A 22,256-nucleotide genomic window follows, 5' to 3' on the forward strand; every position below is an offset into this window, starting at 1 on the left:
TGAGGTATTTTATGATCTCGAATCTCTTTACCAAATGTGACATTCTTGACCTACGGGAAGGGGTGTAACAAATTGATTAGAGTATACCCCAACTAGAAATGTATGACTTGAGTTGTGCCACCTATGAAGGATGAGCTCAACAAGGAAGTCGAGAATTTGGGGGGAGGGGGGGCGGGGGAGCCCAATATGATGTATAAGGATAGGTAGTGTATTAGATCTCACATTGCTTGAGAATGAGAAATTCTTGATTTTTATAATGATCAAATAAGGCTCCAATTGTATAATTAACTAATCATTTTGGAGTATAAGTCATGTGGTTTAAGCTTTCCATTGGGGCGTTATAGAGTGAAAAGAGAGAGCGAGAAGGACGGAGGAAGAAAGAGTGACTGAGCGAAGGGGAGAGAGAGAGAAAGAGAGAGAGAGAGAGAGAGAGAGAGAGAGAGGGAGATATGAAGAGATAGAGCGAGAAAGTGGGAGTAAGAGAGACAAAGCAGTAAGAAGAGTGAGAGCTTGAAAGAGGGAGATGGAGAGAGGAAGGGACCAAGAGAGTCGGGGAGGGAGAGAGTGAGAAGAGAGAGGGGAACAGAGAGAGGGAGAAGAGAGAGAAGGAGAGTGAAAGGGGGAAGGGAGAGAGAGAGAGAGGGGAAATGGAGCAAATAGTAATTGGTTATAATATTAGGAAGTACTAGCTTGCTTAACCATTAAGCTCCGATTTGACTTGCGGGACTCCATGGGAATAGGAACGGAGTGAGAACACCACCCTTTGTGAGAGGAATGGAATTAGTTGTATATTTATTCTATATTTGTATTGATGCTTTTAGTTTTAAATGCCCATAGCACTAACAAGTACGAATGAGTTGTTATATAGAATTCAATCTGTTATTTAACACTTGTATAAATCTATCACAAAAATAAAGCAGATACCAGTGTTTTTAATTCTTAAGTTCTTGACCAAAACGTCTCTTTAGCTGATCCACAAGCAACAGTCATATCAATTGTCCATAATCTACAAAGAAATGCCATACACGCTGATAAACAAATTAGTGGTAATTTAGGATCGAGTGAACTAGGCCAAACGTCGCAAAAGAGTTATATATTCCTGAAGAGAGATGAACAAAACTTACCTGAAGGATGTTGCCTAACAAAGGAATGATGTTTCTTTGAAAATCTTCAACTATCTGGCCTTTAGCTCAAGTTGTTCCGATTAAAGATGCTTTAATTCTCTAAAAAATCAACAATACAACAAAAAATAGTTCACCCATCAGAATTTAAGCATATACTACAAAATAAATCAATTAATTCAAATTTTCACCCATTGCTTTTCCTTTTCCTAGAAGCAAATTAAAAAAAAAAAAAAAAGAGCATTTGTCACACCCTCCATGTGGTTGGCCATCTACTCTAGATTGTTGAGGAATAATCTCACATTGTTTATAGATAAGGTCTTGAATATGTTTATAAGGAATGAACAGTCTTATCTTGTTGAACCGATTTTATGAGATAAGCTAGGTCCATAAATTTTTTCATAGATCTTCCCATTTTCAAGAAGATCTCGGACTCTGCTTCCATTATCTATATGCGTACTCATTTCCTAGCAAGAGCTATACCAAAATAAACATTCTCCGCTTACCTCATAAGACGTGCTTTATATTCAGCCCCGTGTTGTTGGGTTTATGCTCCTTTGGAGTCCCACATCGGTGGGAGAAAAATAAGGAGGAGGCCCCATGGCCTATAAAAGGGAGGTTTGGCCTCCTAGTTAAATACATCAAGTCATAAGCTTAATTAGTAACTTGTGACTCTAAGAAAAGTCCTCTATTAGCTTTTTCTTGTAAAAAGAAAAGAGGTGAGAGTTAAAGTTTTACTAGTGGGAAAGCTTTGTGGGTGTCATTTGGGGTGAGGAGAAAAATTGTGTGATTGTAATAATTTTTCACATAGTGTATTTTCTTCTCTAGGTCTGGTGGTTTTTCTCCTGTTTTTAGGAGTTTCCACGTAAATTCTTGTGTTGTTCTTATTTCTCTGGTTTTCTTCATATTTCACCAAAAAGTGAATTTTGGGGGTGAATTTGGTAGGTCCAAATTCCTAACAAGTGGTATCAGAGCCACTAGGTTCTTTTTGGTGGGTGGAGCTTTGGTGTGGTAGTGTGGATACGTACAGTCTAAGGAGGTTCTGTCTAGGAGATTGGTATTTAAGTGGTCCAGTGTGACCCTCCAATCTTTTCTGGGAACCTTGAAGTTCTGTCTAGGAAAGAATAATCTTTCTTGGGAACTTACTTAGTGAGTACCATTCATTTCTATAGTAAAATTCATCGAGGCAATGTCAGGAAGTAAGGCTTCAAATTCTATCAGATATGAGGTGGAGAAATTTGATGGGAGAATCAATTTTGGCTTGTGGCAAGTTCAAGTCAATGATATTTTGATTCAATCAGGATTACACAAGGCGTTAAAGGGCAGACCAATCCCTGAAGTCAGCAGTGATACTAGCGTGACTGATGAAACAAAGAGCAGATCTGTAATGAGCGATGAAGATTGGGAGGATCTGGATTTGAGAGCAGCAAGTGCGATACTTCTGTGCTTGGCCAAGAATGTTCTTGCAAATATTCATGGAATATCTACGACAAAAGAACTCTGGGAAAAGCTCGAAGAGTTGTATCAAACAAAGGGCGTCTCAAATCGGGTGTACCTGAAGGAGCAGTTTCATACACTGCAGATGAGTGAAGGTACGACTATTTCAGATCATTTAAGTGTTCTCAATGGCATTGTCTCTGAGCTAGAATCTATTGGAGTTAAAATTGATGATGAGGATCAAGCCTTGAGGCTCATCTGGTCTCTTCCATCTTCCTATGAGCATATGAAGCCTATTTTGATACATGGGAATGAGAAAATAATTTTTTCAGAAGTTACCAGTAAACGCTTTTCTGAAGAAAGAAGACTAGGTGGTGGAAGAAATGGTTCACCTGGAAACTTAGCATTGGTAGTATCTGGTAATGGGAAGAGGAAGAACTCCATGAAGATGAAAGTAGTCTGCTAGGGGTGTGGACAATCTGGGCACGTCAAGAAAAATTATCCAAGAGTAGGAGCAGGTTCGGCAAGTGGCTCCAAGTAAGTAAATGAAGATACTGGTAATGAAACTAACGTTGTGTCTCTCTCCATGGAAGACGATGTCTGTTAAATTGACATGTACATCCTCATGGCATGCCGCTAATTCCCAAAGTTGCCATGATAGAGGATGTGTTAATGTTAGTGGGTCCACAAGTTTGCACACATGCATTGGTTTGGCATTAATGCAGGGTGTGGTGGAAATTTATGTCGATGGCTGATGAACTTCCAGGAAAGCCAAACGTGGAAGTTGCACCATAATTTTTCAGTAAGGTTATTTTCGACATGGGCCGAAATTGAAATGCTTGGAATTAGTTTATTCTGAGTGGTTATGCTTTTATGATGGAGCATGATAGCAGAAGTTATGAAGATCTTCATTGCGGTGGAGCGTGGCTGTGGGATCGACCAAAGTCGCAAGGTGGAGATTGTTGGGTTTATGCTCCTTTGGAGTCCCACATCGGTGGGAGAAAAATAAGGAGGAGGCCCCATGGCCTATAAAAGGGAGGTTTAGCCTCCTAGTTAAATACATCAAGTCATAAGCTTAATTAGTAACTTGTGACTCTAAGAAAAGTCCTCTATTAGCTTTTTCTTGTAAAAAGAAAAGAAGTGAGAGTTAAAGTTTTACTAGTGGAAAAGCTTTGTGGGTGTCATTTGGGGTGAGGAGAAAAATTGTGTGATTGTAATAATTTTTCACATAGTGTATTTTCTTCTCTAGGTCTGGTGGTTTTTCTCCTGTTTTTAGGAGTTTCCACGTAAATTCTTGTGTTGTTATTATTTCTCTGGTTTTCTTCATATTTCACCAAAAAGTGGATCTTGGGAGTGAATTTGGTAGGTCCAAATTCCTAACACATGTCTATGTGATGGTCCATCAAATTCCCCACCTCATAAAATGGCATATCTAGTATGGCAGTTTCCTACACATATCAAGCCAAGAGTTAAGCAGTTTGTATAAACAAGTAACATGAATAGTCACAAATATACATATCATTTGGTTCGTTCCAAATAAAAGACCATCCACTTTTTTAAATTAAAATAGAGAGAGAACAAAAATTAATAAAGAATAATAGCCTGCAGAACTCTCAGGTGTGGCAGGTTGCGATGTCTAAGGTTTGCCTCTGGCACAAATCCCCCTCTGTGAGGATCCCTAATGTCATCCGTAAAGTGACCGTTGCTTCCATGCTCATCTGCAGATAGTCCAATGACTCCATAACTGCTAGAAGATGGCAACTGACCAGAGGCCCCATTGCTTCGGGGAGCAGGTAATGCTCCACCACCAGATGATGGTGTCATGTAAGAATAATAAAAGTTGGCTGCAGGTGAAACAACTAGGTTGTGTTTGAATGTTGAAATGAGTTGAATTGAGTTGAGTTGAGATGATAAAATATTATTAGAATATTATTTTTTAATATTATTATTATTTTGGGTTTTGAACAAGTTGAATTATTTATTATATTTTGTATTGAAATTTAAAAAATTTATAATGATGAGTTGATATGAGTTGATGATCCAAACGAAGATCAAGATTAGGATGACGCTGCATTCCATTGTACTGTGGCATCCCATAGATCATGGGATTGTTGCAGTGCTCTACTGAATATTGGAGGTCAACATTAGCTATGCTTATGAAGATTATAGGGTGTAAATTTTAATCGGAAAATTGGACTGGATAGGCCCGAACCCGTAAAACCGATTTCTAAAATACAAAAACTAGCCTAGAGTTCCGGATCGGTTCCTGTTCTATAATTTTTAGGACCGGATTGGTTCACTATATAATATATGTTTAAATTAAATTTTTTAATATTATATCTAATATTTTTTAATATTATATAATATATATAATAATATAAATTATAATTATATATAAGATATTATATAATTATCACTATAACCATATATTATTACATAGTATTAATATCTCTATTAGTACAGTATATAATATTAGTAATAATTTAGTTTCAATGTATTATTATATAAATATAATATATATTTCATAATGTATAACATATAGTATTAGTATCACTATATCATTGTAATATATATATACTATATGTAGTAGTAACACTATAATAGTATAATATATAGTATTACTATATATTAATATATTATAATAGTTAACTTAATATGTTAATATTAATATCACTATAACTATAAATAGTATTAATATCACTATTAGTATAATGTATAATATTAGTAATAATTTAGTGTTAATGTATTATTATATAATATATAATATATATTCCATAATGTATAACATGTAGTATTAGTATATTGACATACTTTAAATTAGTAACAAATTAGCAATTTTTTGTATAACATTTTGTTTTATAGCAGTTTTTTATAGCATAATTTTTTTTGCATAGCAGATTTTTTTATAAAGCAGATTTTTTATAGCAGAATTTTTTTTACATAGAAGATTTTTTTATAAAGTAGATATTTATAGCAGAATATTTTTTCACATAGTAGATTTTTTTTATAAAGTAAATTTTTGTAAATAGTAACCGATTTGTAATAAAACAGTTTAAAATAGTTTTTTTTTTCTTATAAACAGATTTTTTATGATAAATTTATAAATTATTTAAACTGAAAAATCGGATCAAATCAGATCGAAAATCAATAAAATTGAAGGTATCGATTTAAAAGAATAATAAATGTGCACTCGATTTTTAAAAAATATAAAATCAATACATACCAAATTAATCATAAATTTTATTCAAAATCAGATGGATCGGTCATATCCCTAGTGAAGATGATACCATATTTCGAATGAGAAATGATTTGTACAAGTTTCAAATAGACAAGTTCTATATAAGTCTTTGTAAAAAAATAGACTCTACTTTAAAAAAGTGTAAAAAAATTATTATTTATTAATAGAATCTATTATTTTATAAAAAATTTGTATAAAATTTATCTATTTAAGATTTATATATAGTATTCCTCGTTCTGAATATTGGGTTGTGCAAAGTTTGCATTGGCCCCGAAAAGGCTGCAAGGATCAGGATGGAGATAATTCTGGCCACTATACCGATAAAAATCAGTCAAAGTCAGGAGAATGATGCCCCACAATATACGCAAAAATGTTTATGCACTGCTATTCAACTTGTCATGTGATTGACTATATTAGTTTTGGAATAATGTTAAATATAAATTTTAAATAGATAAATTTTATATAAATTTTTTATAAAATAATAGATCTCATTAATAAATAATAATTTTTTTTACACTTTTTTAAAGTAGAGTTTATTTTTTTATAAAGACTTGTATAAAATTTGTCTATTTAAAACTTGTACAAATCATTTTTTTTAATTTTGACCCCTTCTCCATTCTCTAAAAAATATATATATATATATATATTATTATCTTAACTTCTCTCAATAAAATTATTTTAATCTTATAAATTATTTTGATCTAGAAATAAAACAAAAAATATTTTATTATAATCTTAACTTTGCTAAGCTCCTGCAACAAATTTCTGATTCTGCCGAAGAAATTAAAAAGACCTTCAGCAAATGTCACCTTTAAAACTAGAATATGCGATATGGGATTAGATTCCGCTTATGGTTAACTATAGCTTCCTGTGACGAATCCCAGATCCTACACCAAATATATGGTGCAGGGAAGCGAGGAACTCAACCTACGAAGGCGACTTCCATATCAATTAAAAAACGCGCACGTGTGTAGGTGAGAGAGAGAGAGAGAGAGAGAGAGAGAGTACTATTAGTCCAGCCATGGATTGAATACTGGACTCATTATTACGATAGGACTGCGCTGAGATTTACCTCTCTCGGTCTTGGAATCCTTAATTCAAGAACTTAGCGAAGCGGAGACTAGCGGACTCACCCCTGAAGGTAGAGGGAGATGTAAAGGAGCTCACAGGGGTGCTCGAGGCCTAGGTGCGATCGGAGACCATGATGTTTAGTTTCTTGCTTGCACTATGCAAAAAGGCGGCTTCGAGGGCTTCCATGTTGTCGGGGGAAGGGGAGAGGCGAACTTGGGCTATGCCAAGGTGAAGGGCACGGTGCTCAGGTTGGTTCCTGAAGTTGTGCTCAGGAGGCTGAAGGAGAGCAAGCCAATCGAGGAAGGCCATGCGGATCCCATCGGGAGGGAGTACGACGGTCCATTTCCTGCTGGACCGCCGTACTCCAATTGTGGGAGCACAGTGGTAACGGTCTGGACCTCCAGGAAATGGAGGCAGGGCAGCATGGGCGAGAAGTTTGTGGATGGTGATTATTTTGTAAGGCTTAGATTCAGACGGAGTCGGAGATGACCGTTGCCAGAGACTCGAAACACTGATTCTGAACTCTTTCTCAACTCGTTCTTTCTTTTCAAAATTGAAAATGGTTTTCAATTTATATAGATTTTGGGCTTTTCTATTTCCGTTGAAACAACATAGTATTTTACTTCCGATTACATATACGAAGTTTTATTAAAAAATAAAATAAAAGAACATATACGAAGTATTCATCACTTATTAGAAGACGTTATATTTTTAAAAGCGGGCGCCTGAGAGCAGGACCTTGTGTGTTTAAATATTTTATAGCTCCAATCATGAGATGTCACTTATGAATTTCTCAAATAGAATTGGTTCCAGGAGAATAATTGATTTTGCAGGGACTTTTGCCCTCCCCTCTCCCGAGACCTGTGACACAACTCTCCTCGCCCATTTTGCCTTCTCTCTCTCTCTCTCTCTCTCTCTCGCTCTCACTCTCCTCAAGCCGAAGCGAGGAACCTTACCCTTCAATCGAGATCTCTATCGGCTGTAGTTAGTATTATCACCCTCCGTCAATCTGAAGGTCTTGGGTATTTAGCTGCAAACAAGAAGAAAATAATGATCAATTGCAACCAAGACACCTTGTGTTTAAAGAGACATAAATTGAAAGCAGGAAACTTCACTCTCAAACAATATGGTCTGACTCTCAAACTCAAAATCAAACTCAGACTATCAAACTCAAACTCAGACAAAAACTCAAACTCAGATTGTTAGAAGACAATCGAAGTAGTTCATAGCAGCAGCAATAAATGTACACCCACCCCAAAATGGCAAGATGACTACTAGCCTTGAAATTAATGTACGCTAAATGCGATTCAAATCCATAATCTGAGAAGCGTCAAATTACTAAACCACCATCTAATCCCAATTTCTTAGATCTGCAACATATAAAAAGAAAAGAAAAGAAAGAATAATCTGCAATCATATTGGAGTGGTATCTAAGTAGGAAAGTTTGAAGTGGAAGATGATAAACTACATAAGAGGATAGTTAGGAAGAGTTCCGCAGAAGTCAATAGGACCAATAAAAAAACAAAGGAGATGAAGAAGGCAAACAAGAAAAAATAAATAAAACATAAACAAAAATAACATAAAACTAATCGGTGGGAGACAAACAAGAAAAAAAAAATAAAAGGTTTTACAATTAAGTCCATATATATGCAAATTGTGTGGTAAACGTAGCAATCTACTTACAAAGATTAAGGAGAAATCGATGGGGGGAATAATCGATTTCCAATCGCGACCTATGCTCTGGCTGAAATAGATGGGTTCCAATCGTTTCCTGTGCTCTGGTTGAAGTTGATGAGAGAGAGAAGCTTCACGAGATGAGAGAGAGAGATTGAAAGGAAGAGGAAAACCTAGATAAAGGAAGAAAATTGAACGGAGGAAGCTCTTCCTTTAGGAGAATGAGGCGCGTTTGGATGTTGAACTAAGTTGAGTTAAGTTGGGATGATAAAATATTATTAAAATATTATTTTTTAATATTATTATTATTTTGAGATTTGAAAAAATTGAGTTGTTTATTATATTTTAATTTAGAATTTAAAAAAGTTATAATGATGAGTTGTTTTGAATTGAGATGATTTTAAATTCCAAACGTATCCTCGACAGAAGCAGGGGTACTAGTCTAAAGTTGCACACACTGTAAATAAAGTAAACTTCTTACATGTATCCATTCTATTGGATGGTGTAAAGTAGAAATTTACACTCAAGAGTTTGAGCATGTAGATATGCTTCTTGTTTGTTGGGGTTGCCCAGGGTGATGCTTGGGCGAGACCAAAAATTCAAGTTGATGTTGGCTAAATTGGATTAGCTCGTGGTATTCGGCCGAGGATGCTTGCTTGTTTTGTGCCCGCGAGATTGTGAATTGTACAATCGTTGTATAATCAGTTTAAAAAAGTGAATAAAATATGAGATTATGTGAAAAAAATTAATTTTTTAACAGTAAATCTCACTGATTACGTAGTACTTACGCACTAGATTGTATGCGAAATTCCTCTTCCCTATTTTTTACCTTTGTTGGCTCTTGAACGGGTCTCCAGGACGGGTCTCCAGGACGGGTCTCGAAAAACAAACATCCACCCCACCCTCCAATTTTAGCATGGAAACAACGCAACACTAAATTTAGAGTCAGAGAACCAAAGCTAACAAAATATGCTAATTGTTGTCCTGCTGTACGAACTCAGACAAAAAATTACCACCTCATACTGTATTTCATTTTTCTAACCTCCAATCCAGATCCGTCTTGGTGGTGCTAGCGGTGGCTAGCTAGGCTTGTGGTGGCAGCAGTTGTAGTGGCGGCGGAGGCGCCGTTGCTAATATAATATCAAAGAGCAACATACAGGCCATGCAAGGTGGGACACCTGCGGCGAGGAAGGTAATGGTGGTAGCAGAACCAAACCGAGAGTCAGCTGTGGCACTCCAATACGCTCTTTCTCATGCAGTGTTTGAACAAGACGAATTGATTCTCCTCCACGTTGGGAATCCAAATTCATGGCGGAACACATTCTCCACGTTCTTGAGAAAGCCGAGCATAAGCTCTTCTTCCCATGCAACATGTGCGGATGGATCAAATGGAGGGGAAGTGGATTTTCTAGAAGAAATGAAGCATGCATGCAAAATTACCCAACCGACACTGCACGTGCGTGTTGAGAGAGTGGAAATGGAGGGCAAGGACAAGGCAGGGGTTATTCTTTTCCAAAGCATGGCACTCGGGGTGGATCTCATAGTTATAGGGCAGCGGCGGAGTTTCTCAACGGCAATATTAGGGTGAGTGCTCTTTGTGCCACACTACTCTTCTGTGTCTTTACGTCACGAAAATATACATCAAGATTTTCTACTGTAATTACAATTTGTCTGTGTGAGAGAAAAATAGATCTGTATAAACCCAAGCATGAAAATCTCTCCCTGTCACAGCTTTATGCCAGTTTCAAAACATGCACATTAATTTCTCAGCTTATCAAATTGAAAACTTGTTCCCTTCAAGAATAGGACCAGTTCCCCAAAAAACCCATCGGAGAAATTAGAAATAAATGTTTCTTTGTTTACGTATAAAATTGGAAAACAAAATAAATGTTTGGATAATAAAAGTGTTTTATTTCATTATTACAAGTTTTTTAAATTCTAAAATAATAATGGTATTAAAAAATAATATTTTAACAATAGTTTATTTAATTTTCATCTAAAACCATCTCATCTTATTTCATCTTACTATCCAAACTGCACCTAAAAGTAATATCTTGCTATCATTATTTTTCTTTCAGTACTATTAGATTTTAGTTTTTGAAAACAGAAACACAGACTGTTTCCTAATCGATCACTGTATGTGCCTTTGCATACCAAAAGGAGTAGGCGGCCTGGAGGGTCTATGAGAGGGGTAGACACAGCAGAGTATTTGATAGAAAATAGCAAGTGCACATGTGTTGGAGTACAGAAAAAGGGCCAAAATGCAGGCTTTCTTCTCAATTCAAAGACCCACAAGAATTTCTGGCTTTTGGCATAAGCACTCGATCAATCCGAGAGCCACTCGCGCTTCATCATTTGCACTGTCTCTCTCGCTCTCTGTGTTGGGATATCTGTTGGCTACATGCGGTTCATGATTTATCAGGTTTCTGTCGGCAGAACGGCAAAAGTACACCAATTTGACTGTGCTGTGTTTTGCTAGATTAGCAGAATGCTGGGTTTAGTGAATTTTTATTCGAAGACGTATTTCTCGTCCCTAGTGAACCATATGTATAATGTTCTCGACATCTATAGTACAAAGACTGTAAATATTTGGACATGGCTGGCCCTTTGGAAACCAACCATGAGAAACTGCGAGGACAGCAGAAATGCCAGAAACCATCTTTCCTTCTCATTTATTTTCTTAAATGATTTGGGGATTACTGACAAACGAAACATTTTACTAAGGGAATAAAAGAAAAAATCGAAATAGAAAGCAGACGCTATGAAGGAAATGGGGGATCAATCACATTGCCCCACAAGGCTTAAGAGCCATAGCCATAGAAGACAGGGGCACACGGAAAAAATGGAGAGTCGTCAATATAGGACACATTATTTTTTATCCGAACACCAAAAGAACTTTAGAGTTCATCCCGCATAGGTTGTTCTAAAGGAACATCCACCTTATGAACTGCATTTTCATGGACATGGGGAGGATTTATGCCATCCACAACAGCTCTATGTCCTACTTCTGCTTGTCTCACCATACCAGCCTTTAAAGCAGCAGTAATCTGTCTCTGCAACTTTAGTAGCCCAACGCGTTTTGAGACAACATAGGGAACAGCAGATGAGAATAACAAAATTCCTACTGCAAGTATCAACCTGTTCACATAAAGGGATTCACATAAATTGTTTGAAAATAAAGATAATTAGCCATTGGAAGAGGGAAAAAAAATCCTTTACCTGTCAATGACATCTTGACGTTGCATTGTGGAGAGTAGGTTTCGGGTTCGTATGAACAGCGAGCGGTGCCCTTTGTATTCACTTTCAGCCCTCTTTAATACTCCAGTTGATTCCTCTATAGGTCCAAGACAAATATGAACTCGTGTAAACTTATTGTATGGTGGTACAAAGAGAAATGACATATGACAAGATTTACACATCCCTTGACATTCTCTAGTTCTTTTTTCATATGTAAGACTGAAGAACAAGATAAGCATTACCTCAAAGCTAACCCGAATGAGTTGATTCAAATATTCTAACCTCATCAGAAAGATGCTGGTATACAACAGTCAAAATTCAATTTTAAAACCGGGGGCAACATTCCAATGACCAGAATTTTAGGATCCCACAGAGGAACAGCCACAAGAACACAACCGGGTGAAATTCATAGACTAGAGGAAAATGATGAGTGATAAGATAGTAATACTACATACAAATGAAGTGGTAACTCCAAATGGATCTCATCCTGAATGCACAAATTGCAAGGACTAAAAAAAAAGTGCATAAATCTTCATTTAGATTGGTTATAACAGGGAGTGCTTTCAGAGCTGAGAGCATTGAAGACTGTTTTCTTTCATAAATCTAGCTGATCCATCTTGAAAAATTAAAATATGACTGAGCAATGAATAGGAAGATCAACCAGATACCAAACAATGCCCACACCATCTCCTTGTGAGGCTACCCTAATAGAAAATGAATAACATTTCACCACAGCTTCAATTGGACAACAACCACAGGAAGATTCTACCCTACCTTATATTTGGTCTAATTGATCAATGGTCTAAAGTAAATTCTAAATCATGCAGCCATATCAAAATAGTTCCTCAAAATTTTCAACCCTTTCAGCTAATAAAGCGTCATTCTTTATAACCTTACCATCAGAAACAGAAAAAGTATCCAGACCTAGTACATCAAATACAAGAAATAATGCTGAGATCATAATGAAATAGACGATCTACCAAAAGTCATGAGTGTGCTTGCACTTCTTTCCACTTCCTATATCCAAATTGCAATAAAATAAATTAATTAATGCTGCATCCCAAGAAAAACCATATGACAAAATAAAGCAAGAAATACAGCTACTGACCTGAACCATCAATTGGCGAGTGCGGCGAAGTCTCTCAGTGATGCTTTCAGCAGCAGATGTCATTCCGGCTTTTGTTCTGAAAAGAAAATTATAAATAGTACAGTAATTTAACAAATCCATGTTAAGGAAATGGCTATTTTTGTTCATGTTCATAAAACTAGCCACAAAATTCAATCATTGCATTGAATTTGGGACCAAATCCTTAAAGCATAATACATACTGTAAGTTGCGTCTGCGAATTGTGGATTCTCCTCCACCACCCAAAAGTAGTCCTCTCTGCAATTTCACAACAATGTAAAATCACACCTCACTCCAAGCCTCTCTTATAAGCACTCCCATATTTAATCACAAGCTTACCACAAAATGAGGTTTGTTAAATAAGCGTATGAGAAAACTATATTTTGCAACTTCTGCGGGAAATAGCTACCGAAGAAAAGAGTTTTAACTCAAATATATAGGAATGGCTAACATTTTGCTACAGTAATTCAACATGGTGTTGATTACCTCTTCCCGAGCAGCTTTCCTCATGTTAGCCTTTGCTTGTAAATTGGCATTCCTCAGACTCAATCGCAAACTGGCAACGAAGACAGTAAACAAAGATTAGCAAACTACTCTGCAATTAAGGACTGCCCAAAACAAAGTCGTCCACTCAATGAAAGCATTTTCACTAAATTGGCTTAAAGGTTCAGTTCTGTTCGTGCAACTCAAGTTAAAAAAGGAAACAAGAAGAAACATTACAAGCAATCGCCGTGAGAGAGAGAATTAGGTACTTGTGGGATTGGTTCTTCCAAGACTCGAGCAAAGTGGTAGCAGATTGGACTTCATCATCGGTGGGCAACTGTGGCGCAAGAAGATCGAGCTTGAACCTGAGCGACGAGAGCAAAGCCAAGCCAAGCCATCTTGCGCAAGTCCGTTCAATCTCGGAAGCGAATTCGAATTTCTCTCCTCCCTAGATTTCCCGTACTCTTCGATCGCCTTTATATGCTCTTGGGTCCGACAAGACGCTTCGGCCCACTCTTTCTTCGCCTCCTCTACACCCTCTACTACCTTGTCCATGGCGATCTCACCGCACCGTGTCTCCCAATTACCAGCTAGAAACAAAGGAAACTGTCGTGAACCTGCTGAGCAACTAACCAGCCACCGTTTGAACAGTGAGATAAAAGGAAAGGATTTTAGATAAAAGATAAAAATTGAAAGTTTAATAAAATATTATTATAATATTATTTTTAATATTATTATTATTTTGAGATTTGAAAAAATTAAATTATTTATTATATAAGAAATGATAGTTATAATTGTGAGTACGTAAATGTCGTGTAATTATTTTAAAAAAAATGAATAAATATGAGATTCGTATGAAAAATAATAATTTTTTAATAATAAATTTTACTATTTTTTAAAGTGACTGTACAACATTTATATACTACACGATTGTATGTAACATTACTTATGATTTTTTTGTTTTTTGACTAATTAGAACATTCTCAATGGCTTAGGTATTTTTATAAGAAATGTAAATTATTTAAAGAATTGTTCAAAAAAATGAGTTCCATCCAATTATTTGAAGGGAAATTTAAAATACAATTTATTTTAAATTATTTTATTGAAAGGAAATATCTTAACATTGTTTATATTATTTTAAATTGAAATAATATGGTAAAATATCTTGACATGGTAAAATAATATCTTAACATGGTAAAATATTATTTTACTAAGCAAGCAAATTCTTTTACTATTCATAATTTAAAACAAAAATATTTTGTTGTCTTCTAAATATTTTTTAGCCAATTTTTTTTTTCACGTTTTGATTTTATTTTTAATTTTTATTTGGCTTATATATTTTTATTTTGTGTGTATAAGACTGAGTTATATTACATTGTATATAAAAATATATTGCAAATATAAAACACTATATGGATATTGCGAATTTATTAGTAGGAATGAAATATTTAAGAAGAATAAAAAAAGATTATTTAAATGATATGAAGAAAAAATAAATAATCTGATATATGATATATTGTAAAAATCATTATGTGAAATAGAAAAAGTGAAGTTTGATAATGTATTTTAAAGGATAAGATATAGAAATCATTGTGAATGCTCTCTCAAAACTTAAACTCCACATTAGACTACCTATCTCATTCTCTATAATAATAAAATATTATTATTTTTTAAATCTATTTTTTAATAAAAATTTCTTATTTGTTTAAATACTTTTTTATTTTCATTTTCATAATTTCCAACTCTCCCCCAACAATTTCCAACAATTATTTTTATTTTTATTTTCAAAATCTATAAAATTAGCATTTCTAGTTCAGCAACAAATTGTCTTTCTACTACTATCATTTTCACAATCCAACAATTTATAAATACATTTATACTTGCTATGTAGCACCAGCCCATTGCATTAGTGCAATTTTCCATCAATCAAACTTTAATGGATGCTGAAATGTACTTGGGAAGACGGAAGAAATAACACAAATACTTGCTCAAATGTACGAGCCGCAGGAAGTTGAAAGAGAACGAGCGGGACAAGGTTTGTTGGAAATAATCAAATATGACTTTGCTACAGTTCAAGTCATGTATGATTTGTGGGATAAATTTATTGTAGCTAATATTATGGATGACTTTAGTTTGATCCAATGTAAGCCAACATTAGCTAAATTATGACTTTTACTGGCATTTGGCCAATGCCATGTAGTGCACCTTGCCTACAAGGTGCGGGTATACTTCTTTTGAGTTCCTCAGACATAGGGTGCGGAACATCTAAGCAATAGAGACTACCCATGTTGCAATGAGAACAGCAAGGATGGCTTCCAATTTCTTTACAACATAGCTCTCCAGTAATAGGAAGATAAAACTTCCATACCAATACGCAAATGCAGCTATTGAAGGAGGATAACCTTGCTATTGATCATATGGTGGTGGCTGATCGTATCCAGATTATTGTGGTGCATGATACCCACCATGGCCCGGTTTGGTTTGCCAGATGACATGGGGTGATGTGTTTATTTTTATTTCTTTAAGTTTATTTAATTTCTATTTATTACGACACGCAGCACATATTTACAAGACATGTTGGGAGGAAGTATCTCCGATCACTAAGGGCATTAGCATTGTAATGGCCATCCTATTCTTCAAATTTTAATTAATACGTAACTTTTTCATTTTTAACTAATCATTCAAAACTTAAAGTCTATACTGTATTAGTCATCACACTCTCTATAATAATAAAATATTCTTATTTTTTATTATTTATATTTTTTTAATTAATTTATATTTTATTTTCATAATCTTCAATAACCTCCAATAATCATATTCATTTTTATTTTCATAATCCAATAATTTATAATATAATAGGAAAACTCTTCTCTCAAGCGAACTGATGTTTACCGACAACTGATATGGAATAGTTTAATGAAACGGCTCATTTTGATATTACTTGATGTGAATGAGTTTTGGGCGAGATCTAACTTATATGAAAATTTCTGAAATGCTTCGTTTTGCATTCTCTCCTCTACTTCTCTTCTCCGCGTGCCTTCACTATACCTAGACTCCTCCATTCTCTTCTCTCTTCTACTTCCACCTAAAAGCTCCATTCTCTTCTCTCCACATGCCTTCTCAGGCCATCGACTATCGTTATCTCTTCCAGGATGATTACGAGGATGTTGTCTCCAGGTTGGTCACTCCTTTGATGTTTACTAAAAAGGAGCTTTTTCTTCTTGTTTGCAACCCGGTTCTCATAGATGCTGGCAAGAAGGTAGGTTTGAAATGATCTCCAATACCCCTCATTTTTCTCACTCTCATTATCTCATGCACAAATTCTCTGCATACCTCTTCACCATGCATCTCTTAGTTCAGATATTCTTTGCTTCAAAGAACTTTGAAGTTTGAAAAAGGGAAGTGTTAAATATTCAATATACAATATAGAGCTTCAAAGCTGTTAGAGAAGACGTATGAACGAGAAAACTAAAATTATGAATACATCTCTTAATTTTCCCTTTTGTTTATGTTTCAAATAAAAAATAGAGCTTCAAGTTGGAGAAACCATCTGGCAAAAAATCCTATATGCTGTCTGCAAGAGAACTTTCCATTACATGGAGTGATGAACTCGTGTTGGAGCTGGAGATCCATACCCCAATCACGGTTGCTTTTCTCTTCTTCTTTTCTGATACAGAGAGAGAGTGGGGAGCAAACAACAAAGCATCCAACTTTTTCATTTTTTTCTTCAACAAAGCATTCAACAAAGCGGGGCACCATCACGCGCAGAATAGTCGGTCCCAAATAGTCGACAAAGAAGACCGACGACCCCCAAAGAAGACCTTCGCGCGCGTAGAAGAGTCTCAGTTTCCAGTCGTCTGATGTTTCTTTCTCTTCTATAGTGTTTTTGTCTTTCTTCTTTTTTTTTTTAAATAAAAATAACATTGACAAAAACATTAAAATAAGAATCGATACACGGGTTGGCACACCAACCCGCTTGTACCTAGAAGGACTAAATATAATAATCTCATATGTATATAGATGGTAAAATTTTATATGAAAAAAAAAACTCATATCTATAATATAATAATCTTAAAAAATATTTTTAGATTTGCTATAGTTCTTTTTATATTTAAAAAGAACAATAAATTTACTATAGCTTATATTTTGGATGAAAACAATTTAGCTAATTCAATATAGAGTAAATATGGATGATATTTACTAAATTTAAAGATGAACAGGTATTTGGCTAATCCAATGCCAATGTTCTTATCAGAAAAGAAAAGAAAGATTTCCTCTGGATCCCCTTGCCCTTCAAAATTCAAATAGTACTGACTTTGATTGTAATTTATACATCAATATAGCAAGCCATGCATGGATTATGGAGAGTTATCGTTTAATATTCCAAGAAGACTCATTTTACTTATAATTTTACTTACAGTTTTGTATATAAGATTTACTCTCTCTCTCTGTTTTTTTTTAATTTTTAATTTTTAATTTTATAATTTTTAGCATATTAATAATTGATACTATACGTAGATAAATAAATATTTTATAAGTTTTCTTAAATACAATTAATATTTTTTAATATATATATATATATATATATACATATATATATATATATAAATATAAGATCTTTATCCAATAAAACCAAATGTAACAAATATTTCCATTTATGCTAATTTAAAGCACGGATAAATCCCGACAAGAGTTGTAAAAAATAACAAAGGGACCCAAAAAGTGAAAAACAAAGAAGCCAATTGCCGCATACACACGTAATTTTGCCCTTATGATGGCAATTTACATATTATCGGCCTTCAACTTCGATCCCTCGTGCGTGCGTATATATAATATATATACATACACACACTATATATATATATATATATATATATATACTCTATTATAATAAGTGGCCATATAACTGTAAATAGTAACTTTTTTTTTTCCCGTTAAATCCGTTAAGTCATGTTTTATCAAAAGACATTTAAAACTCTTGACCATTTGATGTGTAGCTCTCTTGTAAAATTTAATGAATGATCATATTTTACCAAAAGGTCCTTAATACCCTTAACCATTTGATGTGTAGCTCCCTTGTAAAATTTAATGAAGGATCATGTTTTACCAAAAGACCCTTAATAGCCTCGCGGCGCACATGAATTGACGTTTTTTTTCATGTCCTTTTTGTTCTGATAGTGTACTCATTTTTTTTTTGTTTCAATTTTTTTTTAAATAAAAAATTAATAATATTTTATTATTATATAGAGAGTAAATAGATAATCCAATATAGATGCAGACCAATGCTTATACTTTGTTGAAGTTTAGATTTTTTTTTAATCTTTATTTTTTGTCTTTTTTTAACCTTGTATTTTCTTTTCCCAGACAAATAAGCTACTGATTTTTTTATTTTTTTTATTTAAATCATTATGTCATGTGCACCCCCGAGCTAACGCACCTGGGGTCGTTCCGTAGTATATATATAATTTTATACATCACACTACAATCTCACTTTTATTATATTATGTAAGATGTGACACATTTATCACCATTAGATGATATTTTATTGGATGATTCTTTTGAAAGAGATTTATTTAAACTTTATATTACACACACCCATCTTAATAGAGTTTGGAATAACTCAAAACTTATCAGTTAATAGATGAATTATAATGGGATAAAAGAACTCCTAAGAGATAAGATTAACTCTATATCTCTAATCACAGTCAAACACAAAGCCTTAGATTTCTTGATGGCCTAAAGTCTTTAAATAGCACTGAGGGATTAAATGGCTCTCACCTACAATATTATAGTGCCTCTAGTCATTGGGAGATACTTAGGAGGCTAAGTTGTTAGAGTGATATTTTTCTCATAGTCAGATCAAATTCTTCATCAAATAGATGGAGAAATGTAAGTATTTAATTATCATTATTTTTACTATTGTGGATCATAGAAAATTGAAGATCTAATGTTAATGTGAAAATATTTAACATGTATCAGAACTTTATGTTATAACTTTTTTATGATGTCGATAAAATATACCGTGAATATGTGATTTCGTGTATTGTAATTTTATTATATTATGAAACACTGAAAATATTATTTTTTGACCTGACGAAATATTTTATGATGTTGATTATAAAATATCAAACTCTGCTTGTATGAAAGGATATGCAGTGATAGACTGACAATCATTAATGTATTTTGGTTTTGGTGTACCTATTTCTTCTAAGACCATAATTTGCATCTGCCTTTTTTTTTTGTATGCAATTTGCATCTACCTTTATTGGGTGTATTTCATATATTGTATATTGTTTACGTTGCTACGCATTGAGGAATTGAAAAACTGATTGTTGTGTTGTGTATAATGATGGAGGAGAAAGTTGAGAAACCATGAGTCACTGAGTGTTTCGGGTTTTTGAGGTTTTTTCTTATTTCTCCATTGCTGTATTGTATTTGTGCTGGGTAATGGGGTTGAGAAACCATGAGTCACCGTGTATATATGTTGGTGGAGTTGCTGTGTTGGTCGGTGAGTGGTGGCCGATGGCTCAACTCATAAAGAGCGGCGTAAAGGGTGGCGCAGAGGGACTGTGTAGTCCCGAATCGGCGTTGCCACTGCTTGATTGAGGATCTCATCAGGGCTTATGGTTGTCGGCACTAGGAGGAGGCTGGGAACCTTATTATGATTCCCAAAGATGAACAATAACTGTAAATGAATTAAGACAATCACAGTGAAGAAGATGCACACACAGTGATGGAAAATACCTCAAATATTCATACACAGTGGGAGATTCGAGGTCCCCACTTCCTCCTTAGACAAATACTAAAATCGGATGAGAAAATGTTCCAGAATGCCCAAATCACATCATTGGCATGATACTTAACAAACTTAATAGAAAATTACATAAAAGACCTTTTAACTTTTCTTCTAGAAAGCTACTGAAACTTAACCGTTTAAATATACTAAACGGTGCGTTTCTTACAATAAACCCATTATTGAAATAACATCAAACTGTGCCATTTCTTCTTATTAAACCAACATTCCTCCTCAGATTTCACCTTTGCACTTCAAGTCTCTCACCAGGGACCCTAAAGCTTACTCGTAAAAAACCTTGTCCCTACAAAGTCCTATTTTTTCACAAATTTTCCCAACTGTTTTCCTCTTTCGAAAGCCCAATCCATTTAATCAACACTTCGGTCACAACTCTTCCTCCTTGTTGTCTCATATGCCAATCTCGCATAGCCTCCGGCTCCGATATCACCTCGTCGTCACCATTGGTGGGTGGAAGGGTGGCTAATGGTTGGATTTGATCCCCTATCTTCTTCTTCAAGCACGACACATGGAAGACGGGGTGGATTTGTGAAGTGGACGGCAACTCCAGTCTGTAGGCGACCAAACCGAGCCTCTGAGCCACCCTGAAGGGACTATAGAAGTGTGGTTCTAGTTTCATGTTCCGGCGAGCAGCCACAGACTTCTGCTGGTACGGTTGAAGTCGGAGGTATACCCACTCTCTCACCATGAATTGTTGCTCTATTCTATTTTTATCTGCATAATTTTTCATTCTAGCTTGTGCTGCCGTGAGGTTCCCTTTCAAAATGTTGACAATCTGTGTCCTGTTTCGTAGCAATTGATCCACTATCACATTGTTAGAAGTTCCTGGAATATAATCCAGTAGTCTTGGAGAAGCATACCTGTAGAGAGTCTCGAAAGGGGACATCTTGGCTGAGCTATGGTAGGTGCTGTTGTACCACCACTCAGCCAATGGTAGCCACTGACTCCATCCCGTAGGCTTAAGACTTGCATAACAACGCAAGTATCCCTCCACTACCTTATTTACTGCTTCGGCCTGCCCATCACTTTGGGGGTGACATGCGGAACTGAGTGTCTAGCCATGGGGTTAGTGTGTATAAATTGTAGTACCTTTAGTTTAAAGGGGGAATCGGGCACAATGAGAATTCACCTTTTCCTCAGAATCAGCCCTTGCTGTAGTGTTGTTCCCTTAGAAAACTCTTGACGATTCAATAGTTTCCCATCAAGGCAGAGTATTCTTCACTATTTTAATAACTTTGCTTTAATTCCCCCACCCAATCAGCAGTAGGAAATGAGATTTGTGCACACAACCCCAAGTCTTCCTCCCTTCTTGAAAGAGCGTCTACCACTACATTTTCTTTGCCCCTTTTGTACTCAATAAAAAATTTGTACCCCATTAGCTTAGTAATCCACTTCTGTTGTGCCTCAATTTCCAAGCGCTGTTCTAGTAGAAATTTAAGTGCTTGTTGGTATGTTTTAATGACAAAAGGTTGTCCAAGAAGGTACGGTCTCCACTTTTGCACTGCGGTTACTAGAGCAAGTAGCTCCTTCTCGTATGTCGACAACAAGAGTGCCTTGCCCTTAAGGGCCTGATTGAGGTAGTAAATGGGTTGTCTGGACTGCATTAAGAGTGCCCCAATGCCCTTCCCGTTGGCATCACACTCAATTACAAACGGCTTGCTGAAATCAGGTAGTTTTAGCACTGGTGGGTGGGAAACAGTTTGCTTTAGGGCTCCAAACGCCTTGCTGGCCTTTAAGTCCCAAGAAAAAAAAAATTTCATGAGTAAGGAGGTGAGAGGGGCAGCAATAAGCCTATAATTCTTGATGAACTTCCGGTAGTACCCCCTGAACCCTAGGAATCCTCGTAACGTCTTCACATTCTTGGGCTCGGGCCATTCCAACATAGAGGTAATCTTAGAAGAATTAGCTATTACACCCTTAGCACTTATGATATGGCCCAAGTAATTAACTTCCTCCACAGCAAACCAACACTTGGACTTTTTGCGTATAAATAGTGCAGTTTCAGCATGCTTAAAATAGCCCTCAAATGATCCACATGCTCCTCCTTAGACTTACTAT

The 22,256-nt window shown here is 35.4% G+C and overlaps 2 protein-coding genes and 1 pseudogene across 2 annotated transcripts; 1 reads left to right on the forward strand and 2 right to left on the reverse strand.

Moving 5' to 3' along the window:
* Positions 1-9,559: 9,559 nt before the first annotated feature.
* On the forward strand, positions 9,560-11,876 carry LOC121247853. The gene is made up of 2 exons (XM_041146317.1): positions 9,560-10,125; positions 10,702-11,876. The coding sequence occupies exons 1-2, from the start codon at positions 9,704-9,706 to the stop codon at positions 10,856-10,858; spliced, it is 579 nt and encodes a 192-aa protein (XP_041002251.1). The 5' UTR covers positions 9,560-9,703; the 3' UTR covers positions 10,859-11,876.
* Positions 11,270-14,030, reverse strand: LOC121247854 (annotated as a pseudogene).
* Positions 14,031-20,502: 6,472 nt separating this feature from the next.
* On the reverse strand, positions 20,503-21,084 carry LOC121247415. Its single transcript, XM_041145769.1, has one exon. It carries the CDS (start codon positions 21,082-21,084, stop codon positions 20,503-20,505), a length of 582 nt encoding a protein of 193 aa, XP_041001703.1.
* Between the last annotated feature and the right edge of the window lie 1,172 nt (positions 21,085-22,256).

Source organism: Juglans microcarpa x Juglans regia, chromosome 1S (genome assembly GCF_004785595.1).
Source record: "Juglans microcarpa x Juglans regia isolate MS1-56 chromosome 1S, Jm3101_v1.0, whole genome shotgun sequence".
Classification (NCBI taxonomy): Eukaryota; Viridiplantae; Streptophyta; class Magnoliopsida; order Fagales; family Juglandaceae; genus Juglans; species Juglans microcarpa x Juglans regia.